Here is an 18,217-nt window from a genome sequence, read left to right as displayed (position 1 = left end):
TTTATCAGCCTTACACAGTGATGGATGGGTTCAGCACCCTGCCCAGTAGAGTCTGTGTTTGCCTCTACGATACTGGAATGCGTGCAACTCTTCTCTCTATGGACAGCAAGTGATAGCAGCCTCGTTGCTTTGTTTACAGCTTTTTTAGGAGTGGCATCCCATCCTAATCCATTTTAAAGGTGAGGTTGGGAACGCATTCTCCAGCCTACTTGTCTTTCAACTAGTTACAGGCTGAGGAATGAAGTGTATGCCCTTCAGATTAGGTGGCTGGACTGCAGGTTGTATTACTATTCCTAAAGGGAGTCTCGTTCCAAACATCTGTAATGTTGTTTTTGCAGGTCAATGTAGTGTTTGTATGTTGTCTATACAAGATCATTGTGTTTTGAAGTCAAACTTTGGATAAAGTTTCACATTCAGTTTGGACTGAACTGTTATACAGCGTATTTCCATAGAGAAAGTTATAACACGAGTTATCAGGCCTCATTTTATCAGGGTCAAAATTCAAACACAATAAACAGAGAAGGAAAGAAGTGGGATAATTTAAAACAATTGAAGCCATGCAGTACAGGAGCAAGTGTTTAAACAGGCCTGACCTACTTACAACAGCCAAGACTTTATCAGCTCTTTACCTGTATCTCAGCGACGGCATAACTCCTCATAAAAACTGCTCAGTTAGATCTCTTAAACAGCACTCCGTGGATGTTTTTGCAGAGGCACCTTTCAAGGGTCATTGTACTGCATGCAGACTGCATACTTTTTAATGTTTCATTTTCCTTAGGAATGACTGAATCTGTGTCATATTAAGCCTTGATATTCATACAGTATTCACTGGCATTTTGTTGGACACCCTCTAATATAGACTTTACTAGTTGAACTGATTGTAAGGTCATAACGGTAGTAAGTATTTAGGCCTGTTGGCAGCATTCTAGAAGAGGTTGACTATATGAGGTATTTTTGGTGAATCCAGCCCTCCTGTTAAGGAATCTTATAGCCCAAATAATGGAAGGATTTTTACTTTTCTAACAGCTGTTAATGGACATCTCAAGAGGTGATGTATAACCCACAGCATGCTTTCATACAGTTGAATATATAATCAAATCTAACAAAAGAAAAAATGCAATGATTTATAATTTGGTATTTCCTTGAAAGGGGCAATTATGGGAAGGTTTGATGCAATTGCTTACTGAGGGAAGAGCATATGAATTGTACTAAATGCATGTGAACTTGAATTATTAGCCCATGGAGTAAACTCTCAGGGTAACCTGTTAATAAACTCACAGCATTGTTCTCAAACAATATGGAACACAGGGATGACATATCAAATAGCCCTGGATCTTTATGTTTCACTGAAACGGAAGTATAGGTGTTGCTTGCCACAATACTAGGTGTGACCAGAAGGAAACACACAGAATAAAAGAATCAGGCCACTTCCAGAGAATCGACAGGCCACTTCTCAAAAGTAGAACAGCTTAGAATACAGTTCTTGAAGAGTGGATATGACAAAAAACTGGATCCTCCCCCTCTAAGATGCCCATAGTTTTGCTCAGTATATCATCATATAAATCCACTTTGTTTTGGAACGTTATGCATGACAACACACAAAGGGTTTTAATCTGGGTTTAGACTCGATCTGATGTGTCATGACAGGGAGATTTGGCCCCAGTGCCAGGAAAAAGAAATCTTGGCTGCAAAAGGGGAGAGGCGAGGAGTGCCAATTTACTCTCTCTTAGTTCACACTCCCTGAAAGATAAACCTCTATGAATGTTATTGGTTTGGTCAGTTTTTTTGTTCCACTTTTATAACAATGCATACATCTAATCAAGCTTTGAGATACAGATTATTTCTGGGAAACGCTTCAAAGAAGTCCTTCCACTTTGCTTTCCCCTCACAGGTATCTGAGCACAAACACACACCCCAGCCCCTTTACCCCCACCCTCAGCATCTGTGGGATTAATGCACAAGGCTGTCTGTGAAGAGGATCCCCTGCTGGCGTCCTTCCACCCTCCACAGAGCTGATAGCGATAGCAGGCCTGGATACAGATGCAGCACTGCTACTATACATTTCATCAGCAAGTTGCTTGTGCTGGTTCCACATCTGTTATGGAAATTTACGCAGAGGGGAAATGGAATGAAATGGAATACCATTTCAAATATTTTCACTTCTGAGCACTGGGTGATTTAGAAACTCATGCTGGTTTCAAAGACACAGGTGATGAAATATCCTGAAATGAAATAGTCCACTTTCACAGCCATATATTACATGAATCTATCAATGCCCTCTCGGTGGCTGATGGCCTCAAATGTAAAGGTTTTTATCTCATCAGCAGTGCTGATGAAATTAAGAATTACTGACCATGTTTCAAAAATGCCAGTAGTGGAGAGAGCTTGATGAATTCGATCCTCACAAACCTTAAGTTCAAGATGTCGCCTATCGCTGTTCAGTAGTTAATAAGACTTTAATTAGGCAATTAAATGTCTTAGCAATAGCATATGGTCATAATTACCGCTGGATGGTTCACTCAGGGATGAATGACCCATTAATTATTCTAAGCTGGGCCTGGGGATTGGGCCAAACAATGGCACTTTAGTCACCTCATCGCAGAGATTGGCTGCAAAGTTACCTGAGGAGGGGTCTGTATACCCGTTCCAAAAGAAAACAAAAACGCGTGTGTCGATGAATCATGCTAGGTAATTATGGAAAGTGCTTTGTTATTGTGAATCACTCTGACCCCGATACTGAGGCTCACTGGACATAACTGTTCTCTTGCTCCCTGGTATCTGTAGACGTCGGTGACTGGTACTGAAAGAGCCCTGAAGTGTTGCCTCAGAAGTGTAGTCAGTACTGATCTTCTACACAAGGAGGTTGGTGAGGCTGTGTTCACACAGTACACACTGCTGCCCTCTCCCATTTCCGACCCCCCAGACAGTCAGACACATCGACTACACAACTGTTGATACACACAAGAGCATCCCCTTTAGGGTTTGGTGATGAGGGCACGGGGGGTTGTTGGTCACAGGCTGAAGACCACATCTGGAAGCAGGTGGTGGAGGCCGCCCAGTGGTGTTACTGCCTGGGTGTACAGGTGTGTTTACGGATGACAGACATGCCAGAGAGGTCTTATTTATCAGTCAACACGTTTCCAGTCAACAGACATGGAGTGGAATTCAAGAAACCTTGACCCCCCGCCCTCTTTTCCCTCCCTCTCCACTCGAATGGCAAACCTGATAGTCACACCACCTGTTTCTGTTGCTGTAGAAGTACTGCTTTTTATTGGCCTCGGAACCGCATATCTATTGCTATTCATTGACAGAATTTGCAGTGCAGCAATGTACTGTACGCTGTGTATTAGGCCAGGATATATATTCCAGGAAATTGCTGATGAGTTAGTAGAGTAGTAGAGGGAATTACCCAGTTTGTTCAAATATAAGTCTTATTTCCTCTTGTGCGTGTGGGAAGGATACAAGGCTATTCATACATTCTGGAATATCAATTTCTCTAATGTATTAGGCAACATTTGATAGTATTTAAGGCCTAAATCTAATTTGCCTGAAGGCACCACCCTATTTCGAATGAACTCATGTCACTCAACCACTAACATTTAATGTCTCTGTAAAAAAACGACAGTAACACAGTAACACGTCTCCATTGAGCTTCTTCATACGTCTGTGTTCGGTTTTGAATGAATTGTTCTCCTCCAGTGCCTGTTCTCCAGTTGCCCCCAGAGTTTTACAGACACTTAATTTAACAGTGAGGGAGGAAGGATTTATGGTCACCTCCCTTTCCCTCCCACCTCCCTTTCCATCCCTTTCCCTCTGTTACCATTACCAATACATAGTTTGTATCTCATTGTTAGGGTCATTTTTAGAACCATTAAAGGGTTACGTTACGTGTTGTCTTTGAAGTTATAGTAAGGCATTGGGGAGATCACTCTTAGGCAAACTTATAAAGAAGAAAGAACAGTTTGGGAGTTGCCTGTAAATCTTGCTGTCGAACACCCTGGTTTCCCCCCTTGCCCCTCCGCGTGCCTCAGCAAACTTCCATGATACATAAAGGAGTCTGCTTTTGCCAGGCTGTCACACAACTTTACAAAACCTCCCATGCACATTGCTAGAATGGGACCTAGCTTCCAGTCTCTACCAACAGGAGAGACTAATGATGTGACAGCTAATGCGAAAGCCTTCCTCTCCAAAGTCCCTGAATATCACGTGCCACAATTCACGCAAAGCTTAGCAGAAAACTGGGTTTAACTTGGCCAGTTTGGGTTCTGAATGTGGGCAGGGATTTGGCCATAGTCTGGATATTTTTAATCGTCTATCATCCAGCCTGATCCTGATTAGTATATTCAGTAAAAGGGCCCCTTGTGAGGTTACACACAGGGGCGGGGGGTTTCTGAACCCTAGGGGGTTTCTGACATTGATACAGTTCTATCACCTCTTATTGTGCTCTACCACAGTCATAGCATAACAAAGGCACCCTTTTATTGTGGTACTGTATGGATGGTGACAGGTAGCTCTCTCAGAAAGGAGATACTCCACATCACCCTGTTTGCACTCTGTTATTCCTAAACACATGCACTATGATTTAAATGGCTGTGCAGTTGTCTCCCTGTGAAGTAACCACGTTTGTTTCATTCATGGATTTCCTGGTCCTTGTGTAGCCTATAGTCCTCTCGGCCACACCCCTTTCCCAGGATGCTTAGTGTCCCCACTAGCATCAGGAGCACTGATTTGACTGGACCCCAGAAAGAAGTCAAAAATAGTTCTACGAGCATTTGGCATTGACTTATCCAGCGTAACTGACCCTGCCTTGGATGTATTTAAGGTCCTCCCCCTGGGGCGACAGTCATTGAAACCACCCCATTAAGCTGAGCAGATGCAGTGGGGATGTGTGTATCCAGTTCAATTCTGTCACTACGTATAGAGGCCTGCCCCTTTGCATATGCAACACGTAACACCTTTATACAGTAAGTCTCTTGGTTTTGTTGTGGTAAATTGTTCTAATGTCTCATTGTTTAAGATGTGGGAACTTTGGTCTTGGCAAGCACAAAGAAGATTTATTATTATAGATCCATATTGATTTGAGACTTGGTGAAGCTGTGTGCAAACATCTTTAATCACACATATTTCTCCCATGGGTTTTAGATCCTTTCAGTTACCCCACCACAAACCTCAGTTGTTCTAATTTCCCTTAATAGGTTTTTCAGTGGGTTATAATAGACAGCAGACACAATCAAAAATAATTTGATGCACTGCAAGAGTATTCGAATCACGATGAACAAACACATTACCATATGTCTTCTGTCAGTAATCACTGGTGGAGGATAATGCACCAGTTCATTCCTAATACTGTACTTTTGTTATTTTGTATTTCTGCTCATTCATTCAATCATGTCACAGATTTGGTGAGTTTCCATGCCAGAATAGTGTCTCTTATATTAGCCCTCACCTGAAAGGGACAGATTTTCATTGTCCTGAACAAGATACCAACTGATGTCTCCAAGAACCATGGCCTACTCCTATTACATTAGTGACGCACCCACTAGTGACAACCTGAGGGTATCAAATTACTTTTTTTTTATCTCACACAGTACAATGCTTGCTCTACCACAAAGCAAATGTGCCGTTTATCGTAAAGTGTGTCCTTACCATAATGATACACATGCATGATCACAAGATCACATTCAAGAGACTTTATAGTAGTAGAGCCATAGTAACCTTTGGTCGGTTAGAACATATTGTGAAATGTCAGGGCAGCCTGTGTTCCTCTCTCGCTGTCAGATATGATCTAGACTAATGTGACTTTTAAGAGGACAGATGTCATGTTTGTTTCCATCGAGGGAAAGAGGACACTCTGCCCATTCACAGACGTGCAGACATGGCCACAGGCAACAAAAACAATATTGCCCACATGCTCTCATACGTACTTGTTTGTATCACGAGCCAAAATGAAACAAAAGAGCGAGGAGCACTCTGGTCTGTGACCTTGCAGCCAAAGTCTTTGTTGGAGCTGAAACGTGTATGTGTACGGAATGTTTTTACCAAGAAACGTTCCACGATAAGGAGAGGAACCCTGAGAGTTAGTGTGTACTGTACACCCATATCAAACAAATTTTGTTTTTGTGTGTTTACAGATCTCGGCGGAGAGACCTGGGGTGTGTGCACCGAAGCTGATTTCACAAGGCTGGCTGTCCTGGGAGACTCATAGTGGGGTCAAAGGTCATTGTTCCTCACCTGGTGTTGTCTACCACTAGGAGGAGTTTCCTTCAACTTCGCTTTCACAACAGCGCACAGGTCCCCCCCTTTCAGGGAACGCAGACCTCCAGAACGACACGCAGGGAAAATAAACACGGAGAGACACTCTTCATGAATTCCCCAAAATCCTGAAAGGCAAACCGTGCGAGTTGGCTGGCAGCATCGAGGAGCCATGTGGACAATAAGTATGGCCTCACTCTGTGTACCGGCCCTGACGCTCCTACTGACTGCCTTTGTTCACCCAGCTGCGCCCCAACACGATGTCACTCCTCGCCTCAGCTTCTCCTACAGTAAGTGTCATCAGCTTCCTGAGTCGTTACGCTACGAGTCCTGAGGGAGATGTTTCTCCTCAGTCCTGCGAGCCGCTGTGTGCGTCATCTCTGTCAGGACCGGTCACAGTGAGAAACACCAGAATTCCTCGGAAAACAAAACAAAGACAGAGGCCTGTGTGTTTACCCTGACACCGTGCCCCCTTCACTGACCCGAGTGCTCAGATCATCCATTTACTCGAGAGTGTAAGAGAGCAGGCTCCCAGGGGCTGGTACTATAAATAAGTGTAGTAGGGGGGCTCGCCTTGGTCTTCTGGGGGCGTTAAGAGCTCTGGAGGTGCCTGGGGCTCACCCAGGGCTTTGTGGGGTACTTTAAACAAACAGTGATGTTGGATGAGGTGTTGATAAGCAGACAGACCAGAGCAGATCTCTCAGCCACTGTGTTCTCAGCAAGACAGAGGTGAAGCAGCATGTTTGTGTAAGTGCAGCACTGCTGCAATGTTTCTGCCAGTCTAGTACAGCGATACTCTCGCTACGAGCGTAGGAGTGGAGTCAGGTGGCTGAGCGGTTAGGGAATTGGGCTAGTAATCCGAAGGTTGCTGTTTCGATTCCTGGCTGTTCAAAATGACGTTGTGTCCTTGGGCAAGTCACTTCACCCTACTTGCCTCGGGTGTAATAAATGTAATTAAATAAATGTAAATGTACGGGCAGTCCCTCTCTGTAAGAGAATTTGTCTACAATGATTATTGATTGTTACTCAGTTCAAAGCACCGTAGCCTATGCCTTAAATTCTAAATTGTATCAACTATGTAGGCACACACATTGATGGCTTTCAGTTCCCAATGTTGGACTTCATTGATTGTATAACATTTTATCAGTCAGTGTCCCGAGAAAGTGAATGAATGTTCAGACTGGCTCTGCAAAATGAACTAGGCTACTTCAAGTACTGTAGTATGCAATTTATGTTTGTCTAAACCTTAACGGCTGTAAAGCTAGCTAAATCCCGAACCATGAATTTCAGCTCCGTCAGGGTGGCTCTGTCAAGTTTCCACAGGTCAGAGGGAATTACTTTATGAACAAGGCCATTGTGCTGTTCGCTCAGGGTAACATATCACAGTCTCCACTAGCATACAGGGGTCTCTTTTGTTGTTTGCCTGTTACGGTAACACTAATGGTTAGTTGACACCGTTTACACCGTGACATAATTTGTCGGAATCATCATTTTGAATATATACATCCTCAATTTGGTTGTATTATGCAGGTGATGCAAGTGAACTTACCCTGATCCGTACCTGGATCAGTGACTCATCCTTTGGCATCATTAATAACAAACATATGAGTTTCAAGAGAAGGAGTTTGCTGAGATTTCGTTGTCAAAATATCTGCATCTGGATTAAGGCTAAGCCTCTGGTGGGTTGCCTGGTTCTGTGAGGCCAGGCAGGGATTCAAGCAGGTTAGCCAGCATGGAGGTTGGTGGGGATGGGGCTCTGCCTGTCTCAGCCTGCCTCCCCTGTGCTGGTGAGGAACTCTATAGCACCAGGTAATCTCTCTTACCTGCCAGCCTCCACAAAACATGTTTCAGACAGAGCATTTCACAATAGAACTCGCCATTTGTCTCCCAGAGAAAAGACCGACCCTTCATGCTCACACACTCAGTGTTCTGACACACACAAAGAAATTGCTTTTGGGGTGAGACAACAATCTTGGAACGCAAACATAAAGCATGTCAAACTCAACATTTCACCAGCCCACTCAGTTTTTTCAGTGAAAAGGTTGTGGGATGTAGAGAGTTTCTCCCTTGGCTGTAACCCTCTAACCTGCTGTATTGTTTTATATAGTGCCATGGATTGGAATCAATCATAAACATTGTCAGTGGAATTCGGAAATGCAGACCTATGAGCAAGTTAATGCTCATGCTCTGTCAACCTATTAGCCATCTTTTAACAATCCGAGTAGACAGTTCAGTTTAAAAGTGACTTTGCGCTCTTATACTTTGAGAGTCTTGCTAGTAACAGCCCTCTGTCTCACAACATGCAGTTACCCTGTTACGATCATATAAGCATTTACAAGCTGAATGGAGCACTAAAACTAACACAAATGTTTGGTTCCATTGACATTTAAACACATAATAGACATCAACGACCAGCACAGAACCTGAGGAGATGGAGTTAGCTGAGGCCTATAAAGTTATGGCCAATGTATAGCAGATTCCATTGTTATATAGTAGCTTCCACTGGTAGACAAGCCATTTTCCTGGTGGGGAAACCAGAGCTTGTGTGTATAATGCTGGGGAGGCAGATAGCTAGGGGCTTGACAGTTTGGCTTGGCATGGATGCATCCTCACTGGTGCGTCCGCCCCTGCCTCTCCATGGCTGTGTCTCTCCATGTTTATTGTACTGTGATTACAAGGCGACAAGCTTGACCCACAGCTACAAGGCACTGAGGTCTGGACTGCCCCTCCCCCATCCTCCTGTCCTGGCTGGATATCTGAGCCTGCTGGCTCTCCTGCCTTTGGATCCATGAAGATGGTTAAACCGTTCCTTCATGGTGGCTCCTCCACAGCGACATTTTCCTGGACATGCCTCCTCTCTGCCCCCCCCCCCCCCCCCCCCCGTCATCGTCCTCCTCCCCTCTGCCTTAATGAAGAAGCTAATCTACCATGAATAATGAATGGGGATTTGTGTGTGTTATGGTGTGAACATTCGTCTGGTTCTCATTACGCGCCTATCAGGACGGATCATGAGTTCAGGGAGGAGAGACTACATCTGCTTTCCCCTCCTCTTTTGTTCCCAGACTTAATGCAGACCATGCCGGAGAGCTTAGTGTGCAAGCATGCTATTTAAAGGGACACCTTTAAGCGGTTTACGTTGGCTCACTTAGCTTGTTGATCTGTTCATCCCGCTCTCCAACAGCAAGCATGCAGTCACGGCACAGTTGAAGACAGAGGCCCTACCCTCGGTTCAGATAAGAATGATCGTAATTAATTTGGTAATTAATAAGCCGCAAAGCAAGCGCATGCATCACAATGTGCTCAATCCCTGTCCTACAGGACTGCATTAAGGCCAAAATACAGTGCTTCTTACTGTATTGTAATGTGTGCGTGTGGACTGCATAGGTATGGGAGGGTTCTGGACTAGATGCTTAGGTATGCTCCACTGAACCAAAAGCCGAGTTCATAGACATAGATCTAGAGCTGTTTCATACTGCAGACAGTGTTCTTCAAAAGAACAGCATGCCATTTTGAGTGTTGTATGACAAACTTTAGACATGTTATGTTTTACCTGTGTGTCCAAAGGTCACAGCAGTATTCATCTTTTATTTGATACTGAAAAGTGAAAACGTGGATCTGGAAACTCACCAGTGTTTATGAGACCAGTGTTTTCTCCAATCCGCCAGGGAGTGGGTCATAAATCACGGTTGACAGGCCCTGTGAAAACACCCCTCATCCCATCCACACTCTGACATCCAAGGTGTTGAGGCGATCTCCCCGCTGCCCGGCCCTAAACACAGCATGTGGTCACACAAGCCTGCCCAGAACCCCACAGGCACTCAGACCAAGGGGACTACATGAGGTCATGACATGTTAGCGATGCTCCTGCTCTGCTCTCTCTGGAGGACAGGGTCAGGGAGAGGTCCTCAAGCAAAGCCTGGTTTACAATGTGCTACACCATGTAATGGTTGAACCCGGGTCAAGATGTAGATGGAAGAACAAGAACAGCATTCCTTCGTTATGGAAATTGGTTTATATGTTACCTAGGGAAGGCTTCACTGTTGTTTACAGCTGAAATACCTCTCCTTTTCTAAATAACTTTAATTTGATTATTTCTCTTATTAAATGTGTCTCCTGTTCCCTTTAAAACCTGTTGTTGCACCTCTTGCCCTAATGAATACCCAGGGAGAATCCATTCATTGCTTTTGATGGCAGATACTTTGCTTAACTTAATAGATTCTTTATATATTCTTTAACACAGTCACCACATAATAGCAAACTGCTTTCCCAACCTCTGTTCACAAAGGTCATGTTTAGAACAGCAGGAATTCCCAGCATCACCATGGTGTCTGCGCTACCATTTGTTGCTATCATGCTAACAAGTGGGAGACCAGGCATGCAGTTCCCTAAACAAACAGCGGGCTCACAGCTTGCCTAATGAATCTAATGGTGAATCCCTCCTCTTGGCTTGAAGTCTTAATACATTCCAGATGTCTCCGTGTCTGTCCCCCCTTTACCCTGGCCCTCTACTGTCCACAGCACTATCAGTCATCATAGTTTGTAGCTGATTAGCACTGATTAGCAAGAACAAAAAGTGGCTTAATTCATCACTGTGGTGCGGATAGATACATAAGCTGATAGAGACATAATAGAAATGAGAGATGAAATGGGAAGGGCGGAGTACATTTACATGTATTTATCCAAAGCAACTTCCAAGAGAGAGCTTTACAAAAAGTGCATAGGTCAATGATCATAAACAACGAGATAGCCCCAAACATTGCGGGTAGCCAAAACATGAAGCATACATTGTGAAAAACCAACATCGGATCCAACAAATCTTTCACAATTGCTGGTGTACTCCCGGAATAAGTGCGTCTTTAGCCTTTTCTTGAAGGTGGAGAGACAGTCAGTATCTCTGATGGAGGTGGGAAGATGATTCCACCACCCAGCCCAAGAGTAAGGGTGGGTGGGGTGCCAGTCTGGTACAGGTGGAGCAGAAAGACCTACAGGGATATTGAACAGCACGATGCTTTTATGATGGTGAGTTCTGTTTAGTCTGTTGTGGCTGTCCCTGTCTCACAGTGTTATTGTCCTCCTGCGTCTCTCCAACCATGACTTCATCTTCCGTAGTTTAGCCTAATATTCAATTAACCTTTCTCCCCCACCGCACGGAATAACTCTCTTAGGACGCATAGTTACTGCATCCACAGATGCAGTAACTCCTCTTTTTCTGAATGGCTGGATTACTTTCATGTCTGTAAAATAGTTTATTTCTCAGACTTGCACACCCCTACAACATACTGACAACTCAAAAGCACAGTTACACATCTGTAACCGCTGAATAAAAATACTTGTCACCCCTTGTTATCAGATATCACAGAAATGTCAAGAAGGCGTTTACGTGACCGGAGCTGGATTATCAGGTTACAGTTAAAGTGACAATAGATCCAGCCTGTAGTAGATCTCTTCTTTGGCCACTATGGAAAGCTTGTAAGCTGTCAACTCATGACAAGGCACGGTTAGCTTACGTAGCTTAACGTGTTTGGAGTTGCGCTGCTCCACCATGTTTTCGTTGGGAAGGTGTGTATGTGTGTGTCGGGAGGGGATGTGTACACTGTGTGTGTGTGAGTGATAGGCTTTGCTCCATCTTAGATTAACATCTGCGGTGCTAGGCTGTGCCCAGGTCTGTGCAGCTGATACGCTTGTTTTGCCCCGCTTACCGCTTATCCCCTTTTGTCCTGTGCGGGCTCTCGCCATGTAAGTATCCTCGTGTTCCTTCTTGGAGGCAAATCTAGGCCATGTTTACGGACAGGCGGCTGGAAATGGGGCATCAGACATCCCTTAAAGATGTGCCATCAGGACACTGAAGCGCTCCCTTGATCTCAGAAGAGACATGGGATTTGTTTCCAAGTCATCTGTGGATTGATGAAGTGTTTTGTCCGTCTCTTCATTAACGGAGTGACTAAGTTCAGTTGAGTTCTGGATTGTAATAAGTATTATCAATCTGCAGATTGAGAAAGAGAACCAGACCTATAACAATAAATGACAACACAACACCAGGCTTAGGTGTCATTCATGTCTCCTTCAGCTGTGGAGGCCAGAGGACCATCTTTTATAGGGCACAATAATGTAGACATAGATAGTGACAGTCAGGCAGTAATGACGTTACAACAGTCTCAGAGAAAGAGATTCACAGCTCCCAGCCCATGACCACTCTCAGGGCAGAGAGAGATCATGGATCATGGTGGAGCTATCCCTGTCGTCATCGCAAGAGTACTTTCTCCTGACCCCGAACATCTATTCAACCTGACAAACACAATCTACTCTTATCAATAGCCAACTCACATGAGAACACACTAACTAATATCCAATGACTAGTTCTATTGATTAGTGAATAATGTAAGTACGCAGGAAATCCCATTTTTTTCCACAGTATGGACCCCACAGCTCAAGCAGTTTTAAACAGAGAGTACATGTCACTGTCACTGTGGTATGTGACACTTGGCAAGATGTCATGACGGCGTCCTTAATGAAACCGGAAGTGGTGGCTGAGTAGGAATGGAGAAGATGGGAGGAGAATGAAGGAGTGCGCTAAAGAACGTACAATAGAGGTCCGTACGCCAACTGTCAAGCCTACCGGAAATTTCTCAGCGTTCCCTGATGACTGCTCTGTTGTCGGGTAGTTTCCATTGGCCAAATGAGCCCAGTGATGGGACCCAGAGATACTTACGGTCCTTTCAGAGGCCATCAGTGTTTCCCTGTAGTTCTGGATCCCTGAGGTAAACGAAAACAACTAGTTTCTAACACAAACTTCCAACCTCCGAACACACAGCTGTGAACACTGATACAGACCACCATCAAGGATGTTGATGATTGAATTAGCCTGCCTTCGTTGAATGCCCGACAGTCCAAACTGAAGCACTTTCATCTCCAACACTGAAGGACAGATTACTTCACGTCCGCCTTTAAAGAGGATGTTCCACGACTGTAATTAACTTTGTGCCTTTTTGGACTCAGATCTGTTGGGAAATCCACTGCGACAGACTGAAGAGGGTTCCCTAAAAGCCCACAGAGTAATTAATTTCCCCCTAAATAGATTACCGAGCCAAGCAGGGTGGATACAACAATCCATTTAGCAGTGTCATTTTACAAAAATTGCATTTAATTGCATAATGACGGTAATGATCTAGCATTGCTTACAGCTGCCAGGACCAGGCCATCCCCTCACTGCTTCTTATTGTGTGTTCTCCAGAATCCCCTGTGTATCTGCGGAATGGGATCACACAGGAAGTGCTGTGAGCCACACAAGGCTTCTCTCAGTTACCCCCGGCCTGAGATCAGGGGCCTGGGAATGGCGATACGGTGAGAGGAGAACTTCTGTCACCCACAGACAGGAAAGGAGAGGTGTGATTGGCAGGTGTGATTGACAGGTGTGTTAGGCGGCGCCTCTCTATTTCAGCAGCAGCCAGCACGTTAAAGAGGGACTGTGATGAATGTGATCCTCAGCCTGTCTGAGAAACATACTCTGGGAGCTGTGATACAGTTTAGGATGTCCCTCCGAATGAATGTTTGGAAACAAACCCTGCTCTGACAGCAGCTAAAGCAGTTGGACTGTCGTATCCAAGCTGCTCTCCTTGGCTGTTTCCTCAACGCTCCTACGGAGATCGTCAGACGACGGCACGATAAACAAAGACTTGTTACGGTTCTTAGATAGCTTGGGTCTTCACTGTGTGCTACTGTTCAATTCGGTGGCATCTATTAGCTTGATTTCCCCTGTTGGTCTTTGACATTGTGGGCCTCAATAATGTGATGTCCCCTTTGATAAGTTGTCCTTTGTGGAGCACTGTGGCAGGACACTTAATGCTCAAGCCTGTAGGGGCCAGCTGGAGGGGGAGGGGGCTCAACAAAGCGAGGGCAAACTAGTTATGATATGTTGATGCTCTCAACTTGTTACACAGTGCCCACTTTCCTGCCCTCGCTAACACCCTCCCCCTCTCTCCCTCTCCAGTAGACATTTGCAGCTCTATTTTCTTTTTCCTCTTGCGTTCTCGCACTCTCTTTCTATCTGTCTCTCTCACCCTCTCTCCTGAGTGCTTCCACTTTACCAGACCAGCCTCTTCCCATTATTGGGTTGCGCCGTCATGGAAAGGCCCCCGGGCAGTCAACCTCAGACGCCCAGATGAAAATCCAGGCTGTGGTCGGTGTGGAAAGGAGCATAGGGCAAGTTCAGATCTCAGACACACAGCCCCGGAAATGCTGACATGAGAAAAAACGGTCTCTGACCTACAGAACGTTCATTCCAGTGTGGAGGTTTGCAATCCCAGAGCTCGTCTTTAATTGCTAAATCATATCCGTTTGCCAGAGGTCATTGTGGTCAGTTGGGTTTCACTGCTGTCCCATGGTGCAGTAGTACTCTTTACCAGATTACTGGAAAAAGGGAGAAAAAGGTTTAACCTTCTTGATGATTAAACAAAAATTCCCCTTCAATGTCAATTCTTTTTTTTTCTTTTTGCATGGTAGTCTTTTCCATAAAGAATTTAAATGTAGATCACTTTCACGGCTTTCCTCATATCATACATATTTCCAGAAGCATATTTGATCAATCAAATCAGTGATACTGGCTTATCTTACAGTAGTTCTTTTTTCTCTCCTTTCAATTGAACTCTTGAACAGTGATACAGGATTTCTCTAGGACCAATAACCATTGAAAGTATGTTTTAAACCTACCTTCTTGTGTATTGTAGACAACAGGATTTTGTCAGAGACCTGTGTTCAGAGGTCTTACTGTAATGTACTCCCACAGCACAGTCCTCGCAGCCAGACACAATGTATAGACGGGAGTGATTATTGTTTACTTGAAATTATAAATGGAAAGCCTTCCACTATTTAAAACCCACACGTATCTCTTTAATGATACACAATGAACTGCCTCATGGTGTGTTCCCCAAGCGCTGATGTCTGAGCATGACAGTGGAGATAGTGAGCACTCCAGAGACTCGTCGTGTATATTTCCTGCTCTGCGCCAATCCTTCTAAGCCCTTGTTTTGGTTCAAGCGCTAGCCTTTGTCTTTGCCTGTGTAAATCACCGTTAAATGTGCCCAAAGCTTTAAGAGGGAACGAGGAGGGGTGTGGAGGGGGAGTGGAGGTCCTCTTGTGGTTCTTAGATGGATTTTGTGGTAACAAGGCCCCCTGTTGCTGTGGTGATGCACTGCTTTTATTGTGTTTACCCAAGGGAAGTTGTTTCTGCCAACCCTCTGCCCTCTGGGATGGGGTAATGTCAGGTTAGCAGGAGAACCACACAGCCACCTGCTCAGTTTCAGTGGCGTTCACTCATCAGAGATTGGGAATTGTCCTCTGTAGTGGTTTGGCTCATACTTAATTGATACATGGCAGGCCGGCATTTCCTTAGAACCTCAGGACTAGGCTTATGTGCATAACGTTTTCATGGCAGCATGTCCTTTTAGCTACAAGCCTGTCAAGCCCAGGCCAGCTAACAGGACATTGAGCATGGCTGCAACTGTGTGCTGAATTTAGGGCTTTGACACCAGTGTTGAAGGCTTGCAAAGAGACTCCATGATTTGTAACTGGGCTGCAGGCTAGAGTGAGGGGTTTCAAAGGGGTCTTAGTGTGGCATGAGAGAGTGGATGCTTTCTCTCTCTCTCTCTCTCTCTCTCTCTCTCTCTCTCTCTCTCTCTCTATCTCTCTCTCTCTCTCCCTCTTCCTCTCTCTTTGCTGGCTTCTCTCTCTCAGTTTGTCTCTTTATCTCTGTTTTTCTATATCTCTTTTCTCTTTTTTTCTCTCTGTCTGCAGCCGTCAGAGGTGATGAGAGAGTGTGACTGCACTCGGGGGGTATTGTTTCTAGTACCATGCACGCACACACACACAGTTGACTGAACACACAGTTACTCCACCAGCTGCTGCCTTCGTCTGGAATTCCTGAGGCAAGATCTGAGCGATTCAACATTATCAGCTGGAGAGCGCAAGCCCATTGCGTGTGTCACACTCTAGCTCGTCCAGTGGCCATGCAGTCACCTCGGGCACAACGGCACAGCCAAGCCAGACAGCGTGTCATTGCCATGGCAACAGACAAACAGCTTGCAGGCACTGTGCGAGTAATGACATGCTACGCCGGTGTCTCTGATTAAGAAAGAACATCTGTCTTCATGCTGCATATCATGTTTTGTGACCACACACAGACACACGCACACTGGAGCGTGCTTGCACAGGCTAGTTTGACAATCTCACACACAGACACACACTCGTGAACCAATGTATTCCGAGTTCTGCGCTGAATCTTTTATGGTTCTCTGCCATTCGGATCAGAACTTTGTCCAACTTTTTTGATGGAAATTTCTGTGACACTTCGCTCTTCTTCTCTCACTGTTTTTCTCTCTCTTTCTCTTTCTCCACCTCCCTTTTTGTCTCCTTCCTTTGCAGATGCAAAGGAGAGGTCAGCCAAAAGATTCTCTGCAGATGGCGTCTTCAATTACACCTCTATCCTCCTCAGCAAGGAAGATAACATGCTCTATGTCGGAGCTAGAGAGGTTCTCTTTGCTCTCAACCTCACTGATATCGGCAGAGCCGAGCTCCAAAGGAATGTGAGTCTGCACTAACGAGTCTGCCAATGTTTCGATCCCAGTTTGATTTCAGGACTTGGAAAGTTTTTTAACTGGAGAAATAAAAAGTATAATTTGAATGCATATGATATCTTCGCTCTCCTACAGCTGACATGGAGCACGCCACAGAGCAAGAGAGATGAGTGCGGTTTCAAAGGCAAAAACCTACAAGTGAGTACAGAAGCACACTTGTGCTGAGGAACTCAACATGCAGTGTTTACACTTCCATGACCGGGCTTCCAGGGTTTTTATTTTCTTCTGCAAAACACCGAAAATAGACTCAGTGGCGTCCCTTTGCCCTGAGAAGTTTCCATGGAACTAGTACATTTCCATTCAGCAGTGATGGCCTAGGTCCTTCTCAAATACTCCTGCTCCCCCTCCCTAACTTGACTCACCTGGTAATTGCAGCTCAGCTCAGTACAGTGTTGGAGGAATATCATTTAGTGACTAAACTGGATGATTCATTTATGACTAAATTGATTGTGACATAGACTGTAATCTTGATTAAGTCACTTTAGTCTTGAAGACAGCCACACAGGCACATCACGTAGCTGCCTAAAGATCCCCTAGGCTGTTTACAAGCTGTTCATTCCTGGAGTAACGTGGAAATGTCTGTGGATTGCAGACCAACGAGCCAATCCACTCTATTTCTGAGTAACTCTAGATGATCCGATTGTACAAGAATGATCCAAAACCTATGAATCCTATTGATGCTTTTCTCTTTCTGTGTGTCTTTAATGCAGATTGACTGTTTCAACTACGTCAAGATCTTACTGCGGCTGAACAGCACTCATCTATACGTGTGCGGAACGTATGCCTTCAGTCCCATCTGTGTGCACATAGTGAGTGCGTTTTTGATTTTGGCAGCTGTTGCCTACATACAGTGCAGCCCCACCAGGTCCTGCTGTTGAGAGCTCTAATTAGCCATGTGATTCCCTCTGTCAGTCAAGATGCCGCTACTTTCCTCCTGAGGCTGGATTGAGATGCGTAGGAAAGGACAGATCTGAGAGGAAGCGTGCTGTACCTTTAAAGATCTGTGCACAGATGTGGCCCCTAGGCTCTGCGGCATAACATTGATATTTCCATTTAGGAAATGTATCGACAGGCAGAGATTGCAGGCCTACGTAACAAGCGCTGTGTCCCCTGTGCTCCACTTAGATTCAGGAGACCCAACCGTGAGGCAAGAAAGAGAGTCATTTGGCAGAGCACACGCTGTCTTGTTTCTGACCCTGAATTTCAGCAGGCCTGTCCTCCTAGTTTGGAGCTGTACTATCTTATCAGCGTAAGTGAGCCTCAGCCCACACAGAGAGAAACCTACAGACCCTCCTCATTGTGGGCCGCCATCCACGTCATCAGGCCCAAATGAAACT

General features: G+C 45.0%; 1 protein-coding gene across 1 annotated transcript in view; it reads left to right on the top strand.

Moving 5' to 3' along the window:
• sema4ba (sema domain, immunoglobulin domain (Ig), transmembrane domain (TM) and short cytoplasmic domain, (semaphorin) 4Ba) overlaps window positions 1-18,217 on the top strand; it is a 40,746-nt gene that overhangs the window by 7,545 nt on the left and 14,984 nt on the right. The window contains exons 2-5 of the mRNA XM_067235373.1: window positions 6,132-6,542; window positions 16,669-16,829; window positions 16,956-17,018; window positions 17,591-17,689. Coding sequence (XP_067091474.1) covers window positions 6,425-6,542; window positions 16,669-16,829; window positions 16,956-17,018; window positions 17,591-17,689 — 441 coding nt within the window. The 5' untranslated portion in view covers window positions 6,132-6,424. The remainder of the gene's footprint in view (window positions 1-6,131; window positions 6,543-16,668; window positions 16,830-16,955; window positions 17,019-17,590; window positions 17,690-18,217) is intronic.

Source organism: Osmerus mordax, chromosome 4 (genome assembly GCF_038355195.1).
Source record: "Osmerus mordax isolate fOsmMor3 chromosome 4, fOsmMor3.pri, whole genome shotgun sequence".
In the NCBI taxonomy this organism is placed as follows: domain Eukaryota; kingdom Metazoa; phylum Chordata; class Actinopteri; order Osmeriformes; family Osmeridae; genus Osmerus; species Osmerus mordax.
The sequence above is the reverse complement of the archived record's forward strand: the minus strand, read 5'-3'. Positions and strand labels throughout refer to the sequence as shown.